Source organism: Salvelinus fontinalis, chromosome 1 (genome assembly GCF_029448725.1).
Source record: "Salvelinus fontinalis isolate EN_2023a chromosome 1, ASM2944872v1, whole genome shotgun sequence".
Classification (NCBI taxonomy): domain Eukaryota; kingdom Metazoa; phylum Chordata; class Actinopteri; order Salmoniformes; family Salmonidae; genus Salvelinus; species Salvelinus fontinalis.
Window position 1 is genome coordinate 97,589,011 of NC_074665.1, and position 21,421 is coordinate 97,610,431.

Here is a 21,421-nt window from a genome sequence, read left to right on the forward strand (position 1 = left end):
TGAGTCTATAACCATACTGTTGATGAAGTGAGTCCATAACCATACTGTTGATGAAGTGAGTCCATAACCATACTGTTGATGAAGTGAGTCCATAACCATACTGTTGATGAAGTGAGTCTATACCTTTTGTGTTGTTGTTGTTATCAGAATGAACATGGACACACACATACCCTGCCTTCACACACACTGCTGTCACACTTCTCTAGTTCTCACTCTGCTCAACTCTCACACGCTGTCTCACACACCCGCACACACACACACTATGCCCCCTGACCACACACACACACACACACACACATACACACACACACACACACACACCAATTGGGGAGCGTCAGCTGTTCATGACTAGCTGCCACACTTCACAAAGGAGACCAAAATATGTCCTGACACCTTTCCTTTCCATCTCTCTGTAGGAGTTGTTTCAAAGTGACGACTGGACACGGAGACACAAAGTGACGACTGGACACGGAGACACAAAGTGACGACTGGACACGGAGACACAAAGTGACGACTGGACACGGAGACACAAAGTGACGACTGGACACGGAGACACAAAGTGACGACTGGACACGGAGACACAAAGTGACGACTGGACACGGAGACAGTGTGTCGACTGGACACGGAGACACAAAGTGACGGCTGGACACGGAGACACAAAGTGACGACTGGACACGGAGACACAAAGTGACGACTGGACACGGAGACACAAAGTGACGACTGGACACGGAGACAGTGTGTCGACTGGACACGGAGACACAAAGTGACGACTGGACACGGAGACACAAAGTGACGACTGGACACGGAGACACAAAGTGACGACTGGACACGGAGACACAAAGTGACGACTGGACACGGAGACACAAAGTGACGACTGGACACGGAGACACAAAGTGACGACTGGACACGGAGACACAAAGTGACGACTGGACACGGAGACACAAAGTGACGACTGGACACGGAGACAGTGTGTCGACTGGACACGGAGACACAAAGTGACGACTGGACACGGAGACACAAAGTGACGACTGGACACGGAGACACAAAGTGACGACTGGACACGGAGACAGTGTGTCGACTGGACACGGAGACACAAAGTGACGACTGGACACGGAGACACAAAGTGACGACTGGACACGGAGACACAAAGTGACGACTGGACACGGAGACACAAAGTGACGACTGGACACGGAGACACAAAGTGACGACTGGACACGGAGACACAAAGTGACGACTGGACACGGAGACACAAAGTGACGACTGGACACGGAGACACAAAGTGACGACTGGACACGGAGACACAAAGTGACGACTGGACACGGAGACACAACGTGCCGACTGGACACGGAGACACAAAGTGACGACTGGACACGGAGACACAAAGTGACGACTGGACACGGAGACACAAAGTGACGACTGGACACGGAGACACAAAGTGACGACTGGACACGGAGACACAAAGTGACGACTGGACACGGAGACACAACGTGCCGACTGGACACGGAGACACAAAGTGACGACTGGACACGGAGACACAAAGTGACGACTGGACACGGAGACACAAAGTGACGACTGGACACGGAGACACAAAGTGCGTCCCAGTGTTCTCTAATCCAACAATGGAAACGTATTGATACCCAGGAAAACATGCCGTTCCTACAGAGACCTTTTGGTAGCTCCGGTATACCCACAGTACTGTCTCTGATATGACCCCTGAACTGTAACGCCCAGTCGCCCAGCTATCTCTCTTTGCTAAATGACAGATTTCCTTTTCCTCACTTCATGGCCATATTGGTTTCCCTTCAGAAAAGGGCTGACTTCCAGTTGAAGCAGGTTATTATAGGATAAAGGAATCCTCTTATGGACACACGCGCACACAAACACGCACACATAAACACACACACACACACACACACACACACACACACACACACACACACACACACAGAATCCTCTTATGTCAGTAAACTAGTTACAGTGATACAGCAGTGCTGCTACCCCAGCGTTTCAGTGGCGCCATGTTTATCTGTTTATTACTTTGTAGGGAGGTGTGTGTGGTGTGTGTGTGTGTGTGTGTGTTGGAGGTGAGTGGTGGAGTGAGAGTTTCTTTCCCCACAGCAGGAGCAATGGACAGAGATAAGAGAGAGTTCAGCCTCAGCAATATAGAGCGAGGGGAAGGGAGGGAGGGATGGATGGAGGGAGGGAGGGATCAGGAGAGAAAGAGAAAGGGAAGGAGAGTCCATCCTCAGCATTATGGAGGGAGGGAGGGAGGGAGGGAGGGAGGGAGGGAGGGAGGGAGGGAGGGAAAGGAAGAGAGAGTCCACCCTCGGCATTATGGAGGGAGGGAGGGAGGGAGGGAGGGAAAGGAAGAGAGAGTCCACCCTCAGCATTATGGAGGGAGGGAGGGAGGGAGGGAGGGAGGGAGGGAGGGAGGGAGGGAGGGAGGGAGGGAGGGAGGGAGGGAAAGGAAGAGAGAGTCCACCCTCAGCATTATGGAGGGAGGGAGGGAGGGAGGGAGGGAGGGAGGGAGGGAGGGAGGGAGGGAGGGAGGGAAAGAGAAAGAGAAAGATGATGTGGGGGGAGAGAGAGATTTGTCCTCTTCATCAACAGACAGTGATGGTTGTGTTCTCTTCATCAACAGACAGTGATGTGTGTGTCCTCTTCATCAACAGACAGTGATGTGTGTGTCCTCTTCATCAACAGACAGTGATGTGTGTGTCCTCTTCATCAACAGACAGTGATGTGTGTGTCCTCTTCATCAACAGACAGTGATGTGTGTCCTCTTCATCAACAGACAGTGATGTGTGTCCTCTTCATCAACAGACAGTGATGTGTGTGGAATGATAGGTTCTTCATCACTAATACATCATCATTTGCTGCCTGCCCCCCACTACCTATGATGTGTGTGTACTATAGCAGGGCCTTCTTACAGTTCACTTTGATCGTGTGTGTGTGTGTGTGTGTGTGTGTGTGTGTGTGTGTGTGTGTGTGTGTGTGTGTGTGTGTGTGTGTGTGTGTGTGTGTGTGTGTGTGTGTGTGTGTGTGTGTGTGTGACCCTCAGCACCCTCTATGTAACCCCCCCCCCCCCGTTCTTCACACACTCGTTCATCACCACTACAGGTGTATCTGTCATGTTGTTTTGTCTGCCCTTTTTCTCCTGATTTCACTCGTTCCCTCCTGTCCCCTCCTCTCTCTGCAGTCTCGGGTTCCCCTCCTCCGTCAGATGGCGTTCTGCCTGGCCGAGCTTCACTGTTGGTCCTCCAGCAGCTCACTACAAGTCAGAGGTTTGTTTGTTTGTTTGTTTGTTTGTTTTAGAGACAGATTCACTGTTGGTCCTCCAGCAGCTCACTACAAGTCAGAGGTTTGTTTGTTTTAGAGACAGATTCACTGTTGGTCCTCCAGCAGCTCACTACAAGTCAGAGGTTTGTTTGTTTTAGAGACAGATTCACTGTTGGTCCTCCAGCAGCTCACTACAAGTCAGAGGTTTGTTTGTTTGTTTGTTTGTTTGTTTTAGAGACAGATTCACTGTTCGTCCTCCAGCAGCTCACTACAAGTCAGAGGTTTGTTTGTTTGTTTTAGAGACAGATTCACTGTTGGTCCTCCAGCAGCTCACTACAAGTGGAATGTATTACTACACTTGTGTGTGAACATTTCTACATGATCTATCTATATATCTGCTTCTCTCTCTCATCTCTACATAGAGATCCTATTAAATAACAAACATACAGAGCTCATAAATTCTTCAAATTCATTATTTTATTATTTTAATTTAATGTAAATTCTTTCTGATCAAATACATTTAAGATTCTTCTGGTTCTGAGCATGTATGTTCTATCCATTACTTCCCATTGACACGTGTCTGTCTCCCATTGACGTGTGTCTGTCTCCCATTGACATGTGTCTGTCTCCCATTGACACGTGTCTGTCTCCCATTGACGTGTGTCTGTCTCCCATTGACATGTGTCTGTCTCCCATTGACACGTGTCTGTCTCCCATTGACGTGTGTCTGTCTCCCATTGACATGTGTCTGTCTCCCATTGACACGTGTCTGTCTCCCATTGACACGTGTCTGTCTCCCATTGACATGTGTCTGTCTCCCATTGACATGTGTCTGTCTCCCATTGACACGTGTCTGTCTCCCATTGACATGTGTCTGTCTCCCATTGACACGTGTCTGTCTCCCATTGACACGTGTCTGTCTCCCATTGACGTGTGTCTGTCTCCCATTGACACGTGTCTGTCTCCCATTGACACGTGTCTGTCTCCCATTGACACGTGTCTGTCTCCCATTGACACGTGTCTGTCTCCCATTGACGTGTGTCTGTCTCCCATTGACGTGTGTCTGTCTCCCATTGACACGTGTCTGTCTCCCATTGACATGTGTCTGTCTCCCATTGACGTGTGTCTGTCTCCCATTGACGTGTGTCTGTCTCCCATTGACGTGTGTCTGTCTCCCATTGACACGCGTCTGTCTCCCATTGACACGTGTCTGTCTCCCATTGACATGTGTCTGTCTCCCATTGACGCGTGTCTGTCTCCCATTGACACGTGTCTGTCTCCCATTGACATGTGTCTGTCTCCCATTGACACGCGTCTGTCTCCCATTGACACGCGTCTGTCTCCCATTGACATGTGTCTGTCTCCCATTGACGCGTGTCTGTCTCCCATTGACACGTGTCTGTCTCCCATTGACACGTGTCTGTCTCCCATTGACACGTGTCTGTCTCCCATTGACACGTGTCTGTCTCCCATTGACACGTGTCTGTCTCCCATTGACGTGTGTCTGTCTCCCATTGACATGTGTCTGTCTCCCATTGACACGTGTCTGTCTCCCATTGACGTGTGTCTGTCTCCCATTGACATGTGTCTGTCTCCCATTGACATGTGTCTGTCTCCCATTGACACGTGTCTGTCTCCCATTGACGTGTGTCTGTCTCCCATTGACACGTGTCTGTCTCCCATTGACATGTGTCTGTCTCCCATTGACATGTGTCTGTCTCCCATTGACACGTGTCTGTCTCCCATTGACACGCGTCTGTCTCCCATTGACACGTGTCTGTCTCCCATTGACGTGTGTCTGTCTCCCATTGACACGTGTCTGTCTCCCATTGACACGTGTCTGTCTCCCATTGACGTGTGTCTGTCTCCCATTGACACGTGTCTGTCTCCCATTGACACGTGTCTGTCTCCCATTGACATGTGTCTGTCTCCCATTGACACGTGTCTGTCTCCCATTGACACGTGTCTGTCTCCCATTGACACGTGTCTGTCTCCCATTGACACGTGTCTGTCTCCCATTGACGCGTGTCTGTCTCCCATTGACGCGTGTCTGTCTCCCATTGACACGTGTCTGTCACCCATTGACACGTGTCTGTCTCCCATTGACACGTGTCTGTCTCCCATTGACACGTGTCTGTCTCCCATTGACACGTGTCTGTCTCCCATTGACACGTGTCTGTCTCCCATTGACGTGTGTCTGTCTCCCATTGACACGTGTCTGTCTCCCATTGACACGTGTCTGTCTCCCATTGACGCGTGTCTGTCTCCCATTGACGTGTGTCTGTCTCCCATTGACACGTGTCTGTCTCCCATTGACACGTGTCTGTCTCCCATTGACGCGTGTCTGTCTCCCATTGACGTGTGTCTGTCTCCCATTGACACGTGTCTGTCTCCCATTGACACGTGTCTGTCTCCCATTGACGCGTGTCTGTCTCCCATTGACACGTGTCTGTCTCCCATTGACACGTGTCTGTCTCCCATTGACACGTGTCTGTCTCCCATTGACGTGTGTCTGTCTCCCATTGACGCGTGTCTGTCTCCCATTGACGCGTGTCTGTCTCCCATTGACGCGTGTCTGTCTCCCATTGACACGCGTCTGTCTCCCATTGACACGCGTCTGTCTCCCATTGACACGCGTCTGTCTCCCATTGACACGCGTCTGTCTCCCATTGACACGCGTCTGTCTCCCATTGACACGCGTCTGTCTCCCATTGACACGCGTCTGTCTCCCATTGACACGCGCCTGTCTCCCATTGAGGTGAGCCTGTCTCCCATTGAGGTGAGCCTGTCTCCCATTGAGGTGAGCCTGTCTCCCATTGAGGTGAGCCTGTCTCCCATTGACATGTGTCTGTCTCCCATTGACATGTGTCTGTCTCCCATTGAGGTGAGCCTGTCTCCCATTGACATGTGTCTCTCCCATTGACACGCGTCTGTCTCCCATTGACACGCGTCTGTCTCCCATTGACACGCGTCTGTCTCCCATTGACGTGTGTCTGTCTCCCATTGACACGTGTCTGTCTCCCATTGACACGTGTCTGTCTCCCATTGACACGTGTCTGTCTCCCATTGACACGCGTCTGTCTCCCATTGACACGCGTCTGTCTCCCATTGACACGCGTCTGTCTCCCATTGACACGCGTCTGTCTCCCATTGACACGCGTCTGTCTCCCATTGACACGCGTCTGTCTCCCATTGACACGCGTCTGTCTCCCATTGACACGCGTCTGTCTCCCATTGACACGCGTCTGTCTCCCATTGACACGCGTCTGTCTCCCATTGACACGCGTCTGTCTCCCATTGACACGCGCCTGTCTCCCATTGACACGTGCCTGTCTCCCATTGACCTGAGCCTGTCTCCCATTGAGGTGAGCCTGTCTCCCATTGAGGTGAGCCTCTCTCCCATTGACATGTGTCTGTCTCCCATTGACCTGAGCCTGTCTCCCATTGAGGTGAGCCTGTTTCCCATTGAGGTGAGCCTGTCTCCCATTGACATGTGTCTCTCCCATTGACGTGAGCCTGTCTCCCATTGACACGTGTCTGTCTCCCATTGAGGTGAGCCTGTCTCCCATTGACGTGTCTGTCTCTCATTGAGGTGAGCCTGTCTCCCATTGACATGTGTCTGTCTCCCATTGAGGTGAGCCTGTCTCCCATTGACATGTGTCTCTCCCATTGACATGTGTCTGTCTCCCATTGACGTGAGCCTGTCTCCCATTGACGTGAGCCTGTCTCCCATTGACGTGAGCCTGTCTCCCATTGACATAAATTAATGGTCCTCCAGCTCAGTTGGTAGAGCATTGCTCTTTCTACGCTAGGATCGTGGGTTCATTTCCCGCTGGGGCCCCCCATATGTAAAATGTATGCAGACATGACTGTAAGGAGCTATGGATAAAAGCGTCTGCTAATATTATATACTGTATATTAATAATTTAACACATTCTGAATTAACCAATTATCTCAATTCTGAATCGGACCTTTACTATTCATTTGACGTCTATGCTCTAGGCTTACGATGACCGCCAACCAACCCCTGACCTTTATGACCTTGTGGGTGGGGCTTAAGTTTGAGTCGGGGTTGACAGTTGCTGTCTGTCTCTCCACGTCTATCTGTTCATCTTTTCAGTCACACAGAGAGAAATAAATGTTATTTTTCTTGTTTAGCTTCCCTTCAGTCTCTTCTTTTCCAGTCTGGTAAGCTTCAGGAGGAGATAGTGTCTCTGAGGCCAAACCGTGTGTGTGTGTGTGTGTGTGTGTGTGTGTGTGTGTGTGTGTGTGTGTGTGAGTGACAGGGTGTGACAGGTGTGTGTGTCGTGGTTATATTAGTTTGTTTCTGACTTAGTGTTTTTTGCTATCAGAGCAAACGTTGGGTGGAGGGATATATCGAGATGGTGGCTTGGGGTGGTGAGGCGTGACGCTCCCTGCCAACCCCTGTCTGTACAGTATACATCCGCCCAAAATCCTAGTTACCTGTCTGGAGGATACATATCAAACAGGACGGAAATACTATGAAAGGAATATGACTGTATGAGACTGTTGATACAAATGTGTGTGTGTGTCAGCGCTCCCTCTTTATTAGTGTGACCTGTTCTAAGGAGCAGCAGCAGAAGACACACACACACACACACGCCTCAGCAGCAGCAGACGACACACACACACACACACACGCCTCAGCAGCAGCAGAAGACACTCACACACACACACGCCTCAGCAGCAGCAGAAGACACACACACACACACACACACACGCCTCAGCAGCAGCAGAAGACACACACACACACACACACGCCTCAGCAGCAGCAGAAGAGAGGACATGATAAAATAGTGATGTGCTGTGAGAATCCTGGCCTGGCCCGGAGTTTGGGCCGTCACTAATAACACCCAATGAAAGTCTATTCTCAGCAGTTTAGGGGTAGAGGTGTGTGTGTGTTGATTAGGTGCAACTAGGCATGTTTGGGATGGAGTCTGTCCTGGAGGTGAAGGGGGGGTTACAGAGGCTTCTCTCTTCATCAATATTATATCCCGCTATTCCCTCTCTCCTCCTCCTCCTATCCCTCCCTCCTTCCCTCCTCTATCTCTCCTTCCCTCCTATCTCTCCTTCCCTCCTCTATCTTTCCTTCCCTCTTTCCCTCCTCTATCTCTCCTTCCCTCCTTTATCTCTCCTTCTCTCCTTCCCTCCTATATCTCTCCTTCCCTCCTTCCCTTCTCTATCTCTCCTTCCCTTCTCTATCTCTCCTTCCCTCATCTATCTCTCCCTCCCTCCTTTATCTCTCCTTCTCTCCTTCCCTCCTATATCTCTCCTTCCCTCCTTCCCTCCTCTATCTCTCCTTCCCTCCTTCCCTCCTCTATCTCTCCTTCCCTCCTTCCCTCCTCTATCTCTCCTTCCCTCCTTCCCTCCTCTATCTCTCCTTCCCTCCTCTATCACTCCTTCCCTCCTCTCTCTCCTTCCCTCCTTCCCTCCTCTATCTCTCTCTCTCTCTCTATCTCTCTCTCTCTATCTCTCTCCCTCCCTCCTCTCTCTCCCTCCCTCTCTCTCTCTCTCCCTCCCTCCTCTATCTCTCCCTCTCTCCTCCTATCCCTCCCTCCCTCTACCTCTCCCTCCCTCTATCCCTCCCTCCTCATCTATCCCTCCCTCCTCCTCTATCCCTCCCTCCCTCTTCCTCTATCCCTCCCTCCCTCTTCCTCTATCCCTCCTCTTCTATTCCCCTCCCTCCCTCTTCCTCTATCCCTCCCTCCTCGTCTATCCCTCCCTCCCTCCTCCTCTATCCCTCCCTCCCTCTATCCCTCCCTCCCTCTATCCCTCCCTCCCTCTATCCCTCCCTCCTCATCTATCCCTCCCTCCCTCTTCCTCTATCCCTCCCTCCCTCTTCCTCTATCCCTCCCTCCCTCTTCCTCTATCCCTCCCTCCTCGTCTATCCCTCCCTCCCTCCTCCTCTATCCCTCCCTCCTCCTATATTACCTCCACCCTCCTCCTTTGCTCCCTGGTTATCTGGAACGGAGTGCAGGCAGAAGGCACAGGACACTAGCTGATAGTGATTGTTTATCCTGTGGTGACAAATTGCTGATCTGTCCGTTTTTCTGACAGACCGGTGATCTCTCTCTCTGTCTCCATCTCGCTTTCTCTATCCATCTCTTTCTCTCTCTCCTTCCATCTCTCTCTCTCTCGTTCTTTTTCTCTCTGCACACAGATACAGATATTGGCACCTATCAGTACTATGACAAAGGAGAGCCAGGTAAATATGTTTAGAATGTATATGTTCCTATATCCACCACACACGCACACACACACACACACGCACACACACACACACACACACACACACACACACACACACACACACACACACACACACACACACACACACACACACACACACACACACACACACACACACACACACACACACGTCTGCATGTTGAGCAGCTACGTGTCTCTTGTCCATCTTCAGTGAGATGATGCTCTTTGCTCAAAGCCATTTCATTTGGAGTATTACAGAAGGATGTCTTGATATCTCAGTGGAGGAGAAGAGAGGAGGAGGGAGAACAAAGGAGAGAGAGAGTACTACATCGCATCGGCTAATTTAAGCTGTGCAAATTGATAATAGCCTCTATTAACACACACACACACACACACACACACACACACACACACACACACACACACACACACACACACACACACACACACACACACACACACACACACTGATATTAACCTCAAATGTAAGACACCGTTCTTTCCACAAGAGGGAGTCCCAGCCTCATTAGAATTACTAAGGGAACCCCCCCCTCCTCCTGTCCCTCACCCCTTAGGCACAGATCTAGGATCGGCTCCTCCTCCCCCCACTGACCCTCAGCTCTAGGAATCAGCTCCTCCTCCCCCCACTGACCCACAGCTCTAGGATCAGCTCCCCCCTGACCTTAACTGTAGGGGGCGAAACCACTAAACTGACCTTGGATCAGCGTGTGGGGCACTAGGGGCTACTCCTACTCTGTCCTGAAGCAGGTGGCTGTGTCTGGGTGTCCTCTCAGCCTCTTATCTGATTAGGGGCCACTAATCCTGGAAGTGGGCTAAACTGCCAGCGGGGCCTACCAGATTCTACCAGACAGGCCACTTTCCTGCTCCCGGCGGCTGAGTGAGGAGGCTTGGGCTAGGCTGTCGACTGGTCAGGTTGGAGGGGCCCTGTTTAGCACTGGCTTGCTGCTCCTGTCCCACCTGGAAACACACCTACACACACACTAACACTAACCCTCTCGCCAGGAGCAGGAAAGTGGCCTGTCTGGTAGGATCTGGTATGACACTTTTATCTTTTATGTTTACATACCCTACATTACTCATCTCATATGTATATACTGTACTCGATACCATCTACTGCATCTTGCCTATGCCGTTCTGTACCATCACTTATTCATATATCTTTATGTACATATTCTTTATCCCTTTACACTTGTGTGTGTAAGGTAGTAGTTGTGGAATTGTTAGGTTAGATTACTCGTTGGTTATTACTGCATTGTCGGAACTAGAAGCACAAGCATTTCACTACACTCGCATTAACATCTGCTAACCATGTGTATGTGACAAATAAAATTTGATTTGATTTGACACATAGACAACACTGACACGTACACCTGAAACAGTAGAACAGTGTACCTCATTGTTTTTGACCTCCTGTACGTTCCTCTTTCTTGCAGCCATCCCATCAGAGCACCACTACTACACTGACAAACAGTGTTTCTCTGAATGTAAGTCCTTTCAAATCACAACACAAACCTTATGCAGAAACGACTAACATTATAACAAGCCGTAGGTGATAGTATGTTGGTGGGTTATATTGTACTGTGTTGAGGCAAAAGGGAGTCTAGGAGAAGTGAGATCATTTGGTGTGGGTGATGTTGTAGTGGGGTTGTGTTGGAATAGGTTGAAGAACAGGTCAAGTGTGGTATTTAGTGATGGGATGAAGTGGGGGACTGGTTGAGCGGGTACGTGTGTGTGTTCTCCCCAGTCCAGACGTCCACCCCAGAGTGGCACCATTAGGGACCTAATCATCATCATACCAGGATGACCAGGATCCATGAAATAACTCTCTTAGCTAGTCAATCTGTCAGTCAACCTGACTCTCTCTCTCTCTCTCTCTACTCATTAATCTTTCTCTCTTTTTCATTTCTCATCTCTTTCTCTCTTCTCATCTCTTTTTCTCTCATCTCTCTCATCTCTTTCTCTCTCCCTCTCTCTCTCCCCATCTCTTCCTCTCTCCCTCTCTCTCCCAGGAGGGGAATACAAACACCCTTATCAGGAGACAAACACGCGTCCCCCTAACCTCCCTCCCCCTCTTCCCCCCGCTACCTCATTTGCATGTATCTGCATCCCCCCTCCTCCCCCCGCTACCTCATTTGCATGTATCTGCTTCCCCACTCCCACTCGTTGTAGAAAGGAGACTACGTCTCTTAATACTTTATTTGTAAATAGAGAGGAGGAGGGGAAAACTGATGGGAAAACGATTACGCCATCTTGAAAAAGCAGACCTCCTTACCTTCCATATTAACGCTCATGTATATGCACAGGGAAGGACTAGGCCCCAGAATTCAATTAACTTCCTTCTCTCTCTCTCTCTCCGCCAGTGGAGGGAGCGACGGGGAGAGCACGAGGAGATGACTGGGTCTGTGTGTGGAACGAGGTCGTTTCAAGTGGCATGTGTATTTAGATCGGTTCTGCTAACTTTGAGTTTGTCTTCCCGTAGAGGCTGGGGTAGAGATAACTGGAGGAGAGTGTTACTGGCAGGCTGGCTACTGCTCTCAGGGACTCTGAAAGCTGTAAAACGTTACATCAAACAAACATGGCTTATCAATATTAGCGAGAGGTTTTGTCAATAAGGAGAAAGGTGTACGGTGTATTTGTTGGTAACGAGAGCTTTCTCATTGCTGGTGCTCTGAGGGTTCTTACAGCTCTAAAACATCATCGCTCCGTATTTGATCAAAACACAACTTCAATAGGACACCTGTAGTTTAATCAAAACACAACTCAATAGGACACCTGTAGTTTGATCAAAACACAACTTCAATAGGACACCTGTAGTTTAATCAAAACACAACTCAATATGACACCTGTAGTTTGATCAAAACACAACTCAATAGGACACCTGTAGTTTGATCAAAACACAACTCAATATGACACCTGTAGTTTGATCAAAACACAACTCAATAGGACACCTGTAGTTTGATCAAAACACAACTTCAATAGGACACCTGTAGTTTGATCAAAACACAACTCAATAGGACACCTGTAGTTTGAACAGAACACAACTCAATAGGACACCTGTAGTTTGAACAGAACACAACTCAATAGGACACCTGTAGTTTGAACAGAACACAACTCAATAGGACACCTGTAGTTTGAACAGAACACAACTCAATAGGACACCTGTAGTTTGATCAAAACACAACTCAATGGGACACCTGTAGTTTGATCAAAACACAACTCAATAGGACGCCTGTAGTTTGAACAGAACACAACTCAATAGGACACCTGTAGTTTGATCAAAACACAACTCAATAGGACACCTGTAGTTTGATCAAAACACAACTTCAATAGGACACCTGTAGTTTGATCAAAACACAACTCAATAGGACACCTGTAGTTTGATCAAAACACAACTCAATAGGACACCTGTAGTTTGAACAGAACACAACTCAATAGGACACCTGTAGTTTAATCAAAACACAACTCAATAGGACACCTGTAGTTTAAACAGAACACAACTCAATAGGACACCTGTAGTTTGATCAAAACACAACTTCAATAGGACACCTGTAGTTTGATCAAAACACAACTCAATAGGACACCTGTAGTTTGATCAAAACACAACTCAATAGGACGCCTGTAGTTTGAACAGAACACAACTCAATAGGACACCTGTAGTTTAATCAAAACACAACTCAATAGGACACCTGTAGTTTGATCAAAACACAACTTCAATAGGGCACCTGTAGTTTGATCAAAACACAACTCAATAGGACACCTGTAGTTTGATCAAAACACAACTCAATAGGACGCCTGTAGTTTGAACAGAACACAACTCAATAGGACACCTGTAGTTTAATCAAAACACAACTCAATAGGACACCTGTAGTTTGATCAAAACACAACTCAATATGACACCTGTAGTTTGATCAAAACACAACTTCAATAGGACACCTGTAGTTTGATCAAAACACAACTCAAATAGGACACCTGTAGTTTTACTTAGAGGAGCGTCATATATAAATTGTCCTGTATGTATGACTCAGTTGGTAGAGCCTGGTGATTGAAACACTAGGATTGTGGGCATTGTGTGTATGACTTTAAGTCTCTTTGGGAAAAGGTGTCTGCTAAATGGTATTATTATTATTATTGTATAGTAGTAGTAGTACTAGTAATAAGTAATTCAGCAGATACACCGAACCAGGTTGGTGACAATAAATCAACTGAGGCAGGTGAATGGCCCCCCATTCATCTAGATCCAGTAGGATGGTCTTCAGCTTGCACCCCTATAAAGTGAAGTACAGAGAGACTCTCTAAGAGTGCTTCCTATTCTAATTCCTAGACACATTGCTCCTTCCTAATTCCCTTCCTAGCCTCATTCTGCAAACCCAATACCCTGCTCTCCATTTCTCCTTTCCAGGTGACCCTATTGTCCTTTAACCTCCCGTCTAAACATGTAGCGATGATGTGTTTCTCCAATCGGTTTCATTCATTCCTTGACCTCTTGAAATTAATTTTGATGATTATCCCGTTGGTTGGTTGGTTGGTTTTCCGGTCCGGTGTTGCTCCCATGGGAGTTTGGGAATGGTTTGGGAATACTCTCTCTCTCTCCTTCCATATAAGTCACCTGACCAAACTTCCTGTTGTTTTCTTATTTCCTCTTTCTTTTGCTCATCCCCTCTTCTCGTTTGTCTCGTAGCTCGCGGCTACTCGTGGACCCCCAGGAACCGTCGTCCGGAGAAGCTCCGTGATTCGCTCGAGAAGCTTGAGGTAACCGCCCCTAGGGGAAGGGACGCTGGGAGTTTTCCCTTTCCGAAACGCCCGATTGATTAACAAATAGGGGCATCCTCTGTTTTCTTTCTCTCTCGGAATCCCTCGCTTCTCTCTCTCTCAACACCTCTCTTTCGCTCCCTGCTCTGTCATCGAGGGGGATATTTGAGGGGATCAGGCACCTACAGGGTTCTCCTCATCCCTCCGCTCCATCTCCATCCCTCCTTCCTCCCCATTTTCTTTCTAGCATTACAGACGTATCTTTGTTTGCTCGGCCCTGGCTGAGCCTGTCCCCCCCCCCCTCCACCATTGTCTGAAACTAGAAACATCTAGGCCCTCCCTCCCTCCCCTGCCATCTCCCAGCTGTGTTTGGAATACTCCTGGAATGACTGACCCTTACTCACACACGCGGAGTGCACACAGACACACACACACACACACAGACACTCACTTTCTCGCTCACTCACCTGCATCCTCTTTCCCGGTCCCTCGTCTCTCTCCCTCCCTCTCCTCACTGTGTGTTTCAGGAGCTGTTGCAGACCAACTCAGTTGTTCACTCCAGATGGAAGAGCAAGCATTGCTGTCAGGTACACCCCGTTACACACTCGCGCTCTCTCTCTTCCTCTCTCTCTCCCTCTCTCGCTCTCTCTCTCTCCTCCTCTCTCCCTCTCTCTCTCCCTCTCTCGCTCTCTCTCTCTCCTCCTCTCTCCCTCTCTCTTTCCCCCTCTCTCCCTCTCCCTCTCTCTCTCTCTCTCCTCCTCTCTCACTCTCTCTCTCCTCCTCTCTCACTCTCTCTTTCCCCCTCTCTCACTCTCTCTTTCCCCCTCTCTCACTCTCTCTTTCCCCCTCTCTCACTCTCTCTTTCCCCCTCTCTCTCTCTCTCTCTCTCTCTCTCTCTCTCTCTTTCCCCCTCTCTCTCTCTCTCTCTCTCTCTCCTCCTCTCTCCCTCTCTCTCTCTCTCTCCCCTCTCTCTCTCTCTCTCTCTCTCTCTCTCTCTCTCTCCCCTCTCTCTCTCTCTCTCTCTCTCTCTCTCTCTCTCTCTCTCTCTCTCTCTCTCTCTCTCTCTCTCTCCCTCTCTCTCTCTCTCCCTGTCTCTCTCTCTCATGGGTAGTCTACACACCTCTTCACACATTATTTGTCAGGTCCAAGGAGCACCTTCCTTTGCCAGTCAGTCAGAAATCAAATACCTGAACCAGACGCCCCCCAACCCCTCTACCCTGCCAGAGACCCACTGGAGAGAGAACCCAACACCCACCCCCTCTACCCTGCTACAGACCCACGGGGAGAGAGAACCCAACACCCCACCCCCTCTACCCTGCTACAGACCCACTGGAGAGAGAACCCACCCCCTCTACCCTGCTACAGACCCACTGGAGAGACAACCCACCACCCCCTCTACCCTGTTACAGACCCACTGGAGAGAGAACCCACCCCCTCTACCCTGCTACAGACCCACTGGAGAGACAACCCACCCCCTCTACCCTGTTACAGACCCACTGGAGAGAGAACCTACCAACCCACCCCCTCTACCCTGCTACAGACCCACTGGAGAGAGAACCCACCCCCTCTACCCTGCTACAGACCCACTGGAGAGACAACCCACCCCCTCTACCCTGCTACAGACCCACTGGAGAGAGAACCCACCCCCTCTACCCTGCTACAGACCCACTGGAGAGACAACCCACCCCCTCTACCCTGCTACAGACCCACTGGAGAGAGAACCCAACACCCCACCCCCTCTACCCTGCTACAGACCCACTGGAGAGACAACCCACCCCCTCTACCCTGCTACAGACCCACTAGAGAGAGAACACAACACCCCCCCCCCTCTACCCTGCTACAGACCCACTGGAGAGACAACCCACCCCCTCTACCCTGCTACAGACCCACTGGAGAGAGAACCCACCCCCTCTACCCTGCTACAGACCCACTGGAGAGAGAACCCACCCCCTCTACCCTGCTACAGACCCACTGGAGAGACAACCCACCCCCTCTACCCTGCTACAGACCCACTGGAGAGAGAACCCAACACCCCACCCCCTCTACCCTGCTACAGACCCACTGGAGAGACAACCCACCCCCTCTACCCTGCTACAGACCCACTGGAGAGAGAACCCACCCCCTCTACCCTGCTACAGAACCACTGGAGAGACAACCCACCCCCTCTACCCTGCTACAGACCCACTAGAGAGAGAACACAACACCCCACCCCCTCTACCCTGCTACAGACCCACTGGAGAGACAACCCACACCCTCTACCCTGCTACAGACCCACTGGAGAGACAACCCACCCCCTCTACCCTGCTACAGACCCACTGGAGAGACAACCCACCCCCTCTACCCTGCTACAGACCCACTGGAGAGAGAACCCACCCCCTCTACCCTGCTACAGAACCACTGGAGAGACAACCCACCCCCTCTACCCTGCTAAAGACCCACGGGGAGAGAGAACCCAACACCCCGCCCTCCCTATACCCTGCTACAGACCCACTGGAGAGACAACCCACCCCCTCTACCCTGCTACAGACCCACTAGAGAGAGAACACAACACCCCCCCCCCTCTACCCTGCTACAGACCCACTGGAGAGACAACCCACCCCCTCTACCCTGCTACAGACCCACTGGAGAGAGAACCCACCCCCTCTACCCTGCTACAGACCCACTGGAGAGAGAACCCACCCCCTCTACCCTGCTACAGACCCACTGGAGAGACAACCCACCCCCTCTACCCTGCTACAGACCCACTGGAGAGAGAACCCAACACCCCACCCCCTCTACCCTGCTACAGACCCACTGGAGAGACAACCCACCCCCTCTACCCTGCTACAGACCCACTGGAGAGAGAACCCACCCCCTCTACCCTGCTACAGAACCACTGGAGAGACAACCCACCCCCTCTACCCTGCTACAGACCCACTAGAGAGAGAACACAACACCCCACCCCCTCTACCCTGCTACAGACCCACTGGAGAGACAACCCACACCCTCTACCCTGCTACAGACCCACTGGAGAGAGAACCCACCCCCTCTACCCTGCTACAGACCCACTGGAGAGAGAACCCACCCCCTCTACCCTGCTACAGACCCACTGGAGAGAGAACCCACCCCCTCTACCCTGCTACAGACCCACTGGAGAGAGAATCCACCCCCTCTACCCTGCTACAGACCCACTGGAGAGACAACCCACCCCCTCTACCCTGCTACAGACCCACTGGAGAGACAACCCAACACCCCACCCCCTCTACCCTGCTACAGACCCACTGGAGAGAGAACCCACCCCCTCTACCCTGCTACAGACCCACTGGAGAGACAACCCACCCCCTCTACCCTGCTACAGACCCACTGGAGAGAGAACCCACCCCCTCTACCCTGCTACAGACCCACTGGAGAGAGAACCCACCCCCTCTACCCTGCTACAGACCCACTGGAGAGAGAATCCACCCCCTCTACCCTGCTACAGACCCACTGGAGAGACAACCCACCCCCTCTACCCTGCTACAGACCCACTGGAGAGACAACCCACCCCCTCTACCCTGCTACAGACCCACTGGAGAGAGAACCCACCCCTCTACCCTGCTACAGACCCACTGGAGAGAGAACCCACCCCCTCTACCCTGCTACAGACCCACTGGAGAGAGAACCCACCCCCTCTACCCTGCTACAGACCCACTGGAGAGAGAACCCAACACCCCACCCCCTCTACCCTGCTACAGACCCACTGGAGAGACAACCCACCCCCTCTACTCTGCTACAGACCCACTAGAGAGAGAACCCAACACCCCACCCCCTCTACCCTAATACAGACCCACTGTAGAGACAACCCACCCCCTCTACCCTGCTACAGACCCACTGGAGAGACAACCCACCCCCTCTACCCTGCTACAGACCCACTGGAGAGACAACCCACCCCCTCTACCCTGCTACAGACCCACTGGAGAGAGAACCCAACACCCACCCCCTCTACCCTGCTACAGACCCACTGGAGAGAGAACCCACCCCCTCTCCCCTGCTATAGACCCACTGGAGAGACAACCCACCCCCTCTACCCTGCTACAGACCCACTGGAGAAAGAACCCACCCCCTCTACCCTGCTACAGACCCACTGGAGAGAGAACCCACCCCCTCTACCCTGCTACATACCCACTGGAGAGAGAACCCACCACCCCACCCCCTCTACCCTGCTACAGACCCACTGGAGAGAGAACCCACCCCTCTACCCTGCTACAGACCCACTGGAGAGACAACCCACCCCCTCTACCCTGCTACAGACCCACTGGAGAGAGAACCCAACACCCCACCCCCTCTACCCTGCTACATACCCACTGGAGAGATAACCCACCCCCTCTACCCTGCTAGAGACCCACTGGAGAGAGAAGCCAACATCCCACCCCCTCTACCCTGCTACAGACCCACTGGAGAGATAACCCACCCCCTCTACCCTGCTACAGACCCACTGGAGAGACAACCCAACACCCCACCCCCTCTACCCTGCTACAGACCCACTGGAGAGAGAACCCACCCCCTCTACTCTGCTACAGAACCACTGGAGAGACAACCCACCCCCTCTACCCTGCTACAGACCCACTGGAGAGAGAACCCAACACCCCACCCCCTCTACCCTGCTACAGACCCACTGGAGAGACAACCCACCACCCCCTCTACCCTGCTACAGACCCACTGGAGAGACAACCCACCCCCTCTACCCTGCTACAGACCCACTGGAGAGACAACCCACCCCCTCTACCCTGCTACAGACCCACTGGAGAGAGAACCCACCCCCTCTACCCTGCTACAGAACCACTGGAGAGACAACCCACCCCCTCTACCCTGCTACAGACCCACTGGAGAGAGAACCCACCCCCTCTACCCTGCTACAGACCCACTGGAGAGAGAACCCAACACCCCACCCCCGCTACCCTGCTACAGACCCACTGGAGAGAGAACCCAACACCCCACCCCCTCTACCCTGCTACAGACCCACTGGAGAGACAACCCACCCCCTCTACCCTGCTACAGACCCACTGGAGAGAGAACCCACCCCCTCTACCCTGCTACAGACCCACTGGAGAGAGAACCCACCCCCTCTACCCTGCTACAGACCCACTGGAGAGAGAATCCACCCCCTCTACCCTGCTACAGACCCACTGGAGAGACAACCCACCCCCTCTACCCTGCTACAGACCCACTGGAGAGACAACCCACCCCCTCTACCCTGCTACAGACCCACTGGAGAGAGAACCCACCCCCTCTACCCTGCTACAGACCCACTGGAGAGAGAACCCACCCCCTCTACCCTGCTACAGACCCACTGGAGAGAGAACCCACCCCCTCTACCCTGCTACAGACCCACTGGAGAGAGAACCCAACACCCCACCCCCGCTACCCTGCTACAGACCCACTGGAGAGAGAACCCAACACCCCACCCCCTCTACCCTGCTACAGACCCACTGGAGAGACAACCCACCCCCTCTACCCTGCTACAGACCCACTAGAGAGAGAACCCAACACCCCACCCCCTCTACCCTGCTACAGACCCACTGGAGAGACAACCCACCCCCTCTACCCTGCTACAGACCCACTAGAGAGACAACCCACCCCCTCTACCCTGCTACAGACCCACTGGAGAGACAACCCACCCCCTCTACCCTGCTACAGACCCACTGGAGAGAGAACCCAACACCCACCCCCTCTACCCTGCTACAGACCCACTGGAGAGAGAACCCACCCCCTCTCCCCTGCTACAGACCCACTGGAGAGACAACCCACCCCCTCTACCCTGCTACAGACCCACTGGAGAGAGAACCCACCCCCTCTACCCTGCTACAGACCCACTGGAGAAAGAACCCACCCCCTCTACCCTGCTACAGACCCACTGGAGAGAGAACCCACCCCCTCTACCCTGCTACATACCCACTGGAGAGAGAACCCACCACCCCACCCCCTCTACCCTGCTACAGACCCACTGGAGAGACAACCCACCCCCTCTACCCTGCTACAGACCCACTGGAGAGAGAACCCAACACCCCACCCCCTCTACCCTGCTACATACCCACTGGAGAGATAACCCACCCCCTCTACCCTGCTAGAGACCCACTGGAGAGAGAACCCAACATCCCACCCCCTCTACCCTGCTACAGACCCACTGGAGAGAGAACCCACCCCCTCTACCCTGCTACAGACCCACTGGAGAGACAACCCAACACCCCACCCCCTCTACCCTGCTACAGACCCACTGGAGAGAGAACCCACCCCCTCTACTCTGCTACAGAACCACTGGAGAGACAACCCACCCCCTCTACCCTGCTACAGACCCACTGGAGAGAGAACCCAACACCCCACCCCCTCTACCCTGCTACAGACCCACTGGAGAGACAACCCACCACCCCCTCTACCCTGCTACAGACCCACTGGAGAGACAACCCACCCCCTCTACCCTGCTACAGACCCACTGGAGAGACAACCCACCCCCTCTACCCTGCTACAGACCCACTGGAGAGAGAACCCACCCCCTCTACCCTGCTACAGAACCACTGGAGAGACAACCCACCCCCTCTACCCTGCTACAGACCCACTGGAGAGAGAACCCACCCCCTCTACCCTGCTACAGACCCACTGGAGAGACAACCCACCCCCTCTACCCTGCTACAGACCCACTGGAGAGAGAACCCACCCCCTCTACCCTGCTACAGACCCACTGGAGAGAGAACCCACCCCCTCTACCCTGCTACAGACCCACTGGAGAGAGAACCCACCCCCTCTACCCTGCTACAGACCCACTGGAGAGAGAACCCACCCCCTCTACCCTGCTACAGACCCACTGGAGAGAGAACCCACCCCCTCTACCCTGCTACAGACCCACTGGAGAGACAACCCAACACCCCACCCCCTCTACCCTGCTACAGACCCACTGGAGAGAGAACCCACCCCCTCTACCCTGCTACAGACCCACTGGAGAGAGAACCCAACACCCCACCCCCTCTACCCTGCTACAGACCCACTGGAGAGACAACCCACCCCCTCTACCCTGCTACAGACCCACTGGAGAGACAACCCACCCCCTCTACCCTGCTACAGACCCACTGGAGAGACAACCCACCCCCTCTACCCTGCTACAGACCCACTGGAGAGAGAACCCACCCCC

At 52.3% G+C, this 21,421-nt stretch overlaps 1 protein-coding gene across 5 annotated transcripts in view; it reads left to right on the forward strand.

Annotated features, from left to right (window-relative positions):
- Positions 1–21,421, forward strand: part of LOC129864913 (WD repeat-containing and planar cell polarity effector protein fritz homolog) — a 114,197-nt gene that overhangs the window by 38,159 nt on the left and 54,617 nt on the right. The window contains exons 1-6 of one of the 5 annotated variants that reach the window (XM_055937231.1): positions 1,386–1,833; positions 3,200–3,284; positions 9,461–9,505; positions 10,965–11,015; positions 14,210–14,280; positions 14,808–14,867. In XM_055937231.1, the coding sequence (XP_055793206.1) occupies positions 1,783–1,833; positions 3,200–3,284; positions 9,461–9,505; positions 10,965–11,015; positions 14,210–14,280; positions 14,808–14,867 (363 nt within the window). In that variant the 5' untranslated portion in view covers positions 1,386–1,782. Of the gene's footprint in view, positions 1–1,385; positions 1,834–2,569; positions 2,832–3,199; positions 3,285–9,460; positions 9,506–10,964; positions 11,016–14,209; positions 14,281–14,807; positions 14,868–21,421 lie in introns of those variants that run through there. The other 4 variants (XM_055937248.1, XM_055937256.1, XM_055937240.1 and 1 more) reach the window with 4 other exon arrangements.